General features: G+C 78.6%; 1 protein-coding gene across 1 annotated transcript in view; it reads left to right on the top strand.

The window, feature by feature from the left end:
* Window positions 1–780: 780 nt before the first annotated feature.
* Window positions 781–1,854, top strand: part of CELSR1 (cadherin EGF LAG seven-pass G-type receptor 1) — a 136,573-nt gene continuing 135,499 nt past the window's right edge. The window contains exon 1 of the mRNA XM_040637722.1: window positions 781–1,464. Within this exon, the coding sequence (XP_040493656.1) occupies window positions 781–1,464 (684 nt within the window). The remainder of the gene's footprint in view (window positions 1,465–1,854) is intronic.

Genomic DNA, 1,854 nt, shown 5'->3' with positions numbered 1-1,854 from the left:
GAGCTTCGGACCGCGCTGGGCGCGGGACCAGCGGAGCCACCGCCCCACTGGTAGCGGCCGCCGGGGGGCCCCCCTGCCCCGCCTTTCCCGGCCCGGGTCCCTCGGCCACGCCCCCCGGGGAGGTCCGGTGGGGAGGCCGCAGGGGAGAGGGCCCAGCCTCCTACCCCCGCCCCGGCTGCGCCCCAGCGTCTCCATAGCGATCCTCCCGCCGCGCACCTCCGGGCCGGCTCCCCCCAGGGGCCGAACAATACGCGACGGGGCCGGGGGCGGGGCCCAGCTGGGCCGGGGGCGGGGAGAGCGCGGGCAGAGGGGGCGCTGGCGGAGCGCACCGCCCAGGCAGCAGCCTGCCGCCGGGGTCTGAGCGGCGCGGTGCGGCCCAGCCCGCTCCGGGAGCGCTGCCCCCGCCCTGCTTCGGGCCCGCCCCGCTTCCCACGCCGCCTGGCCGAGCCCGCGCTGGAACCACCTGGAGCCGCCGGGAGCCGCCGCCACCGCAGGTTGATGCGCGGCGCCCTCCCGGGACGCGCAGAGGAGCCATCTTGAAACCAACTTCGCAAACTTTCGCAAAGTGCTCTCGAAGTGGAAGCTGCGGCGGAGACCGGGAGCGCGGCCCGCGGTGTCCCCGCCGGGGCCCCCGGGGAGGCAGGGCGCGGGCCGCCCCGAGGGCCCGGCGCGGGGCGTGCGGGAGCCCTCCCCCGGCCGCGCCGGGTGGATGCGGAGCCGCGCCGGGTGCATGGATTGTGCTCGGGCGCCCGGCTCGGGCTCGAGCTCGGGCTCCGGGCCATGGCGCCGCCGCCGCCTCCCGTGTTGCCCGCGCTGCTGCTCTTGGCTGCGGCCGCCGCCCTACCCGCGCTGGGGCTGCGAGCGGCTGCCTGGGAGCTGCGCGTGCCCGGCGGCGCCCGCGCCTTCGCCCTCGGGCCAGGCTGGACCTACGCGCTGGACGCCGCGCGCACGCCCCGGGCGCTCCGGGAGCTGCTGGACGTGAGCCGAGACGGGCGACTGGCGGGGCGGCGGCGCGGGCCTGGAGCAGGGCCCCGGGGCTGCGTGCGCCTGGGGGGCCGCCCGCTGCCGCTGCTCGTCCGCCTGGCGGCCCGCGGTGCCCCGACGGCACTGAGCCTCCGCCTGAGGGTGCGCGCGCATGGCCCGGGTTGCGGCGCCCGGCTCCGGCGCCGACCGCCTACCAGCGCCGAGCTGCGGGCGCGGGCTGTGCTCACGGTGCCGGGGCCCGGCGCAGTGCTCTGCTTCCCGGCCCCCGGCGGCGGCGGCGGCGACAGTGGCGGGGCCACGCTGCATTCGGCGCTCACGGCCCTGACCACCTTCCCCGCCTGTAGCTGCCCGCCGCACCCCGGACTCCGCTGCCCACGCCAATCCGTCTGCCTGCTGCCCGGGGGCTCGGCCCGCCTGCGCCTGCTGTGCGCCCTGCGGCGCGGAGCCGGCGCCATCCAGGTGGAGCTGGCGCTGGAGGCGGCCGCGGGGACACCCTCCCCGGCGCTGTCGCTGTCGCAGTCGCCGCCGACCCAGCCCCAGCCCCAGGCCGGGGCCGTGGCGGCGCGGCGGGCTCGGCGGGGCGCTGGCGGCAGCACGACCCCTCAGTTCCCGCTGCCTAGCTACCAAGTATCAGTGCCCGAGAACGAGCCGGCGGGCACCACGGTCATCGAGTTGCGCGCGCACGACCCGGACGAGGGCGAGGCTGGGCGCCTGAGCTACCAGATGGAGGCACTGTTCGATGAGCGCTCCAACGGCTACTTCCTCATAGACACCGCCACGGGCGCGGTGAGCACGGCCCGCGCACTGGACCGCGAGACCAAGGACACGCATGTGCTCAAGGTGAGCGCTGTGGACCACGGCTCACCGCGG

This window comes from Ursus maritimus, unplaced genomic scaffold (genome assembly GCF_017311325.1).
Source record: "Ursus maritimus isolate PB19 unplaced genomic scaffold, ASM1731132v1 scaffold_21, whole genome shotgun sequence".
NCBI lineage: Eukaryota > Metazoa > Chordata > Mammalia > Carnivora > Ursidae > Ursus > Ursus maritimus.
Note: the sequence above shows the minus strand (reverse complement) of the source record. Positions and strands in the feature narration are given on the sequence as shown.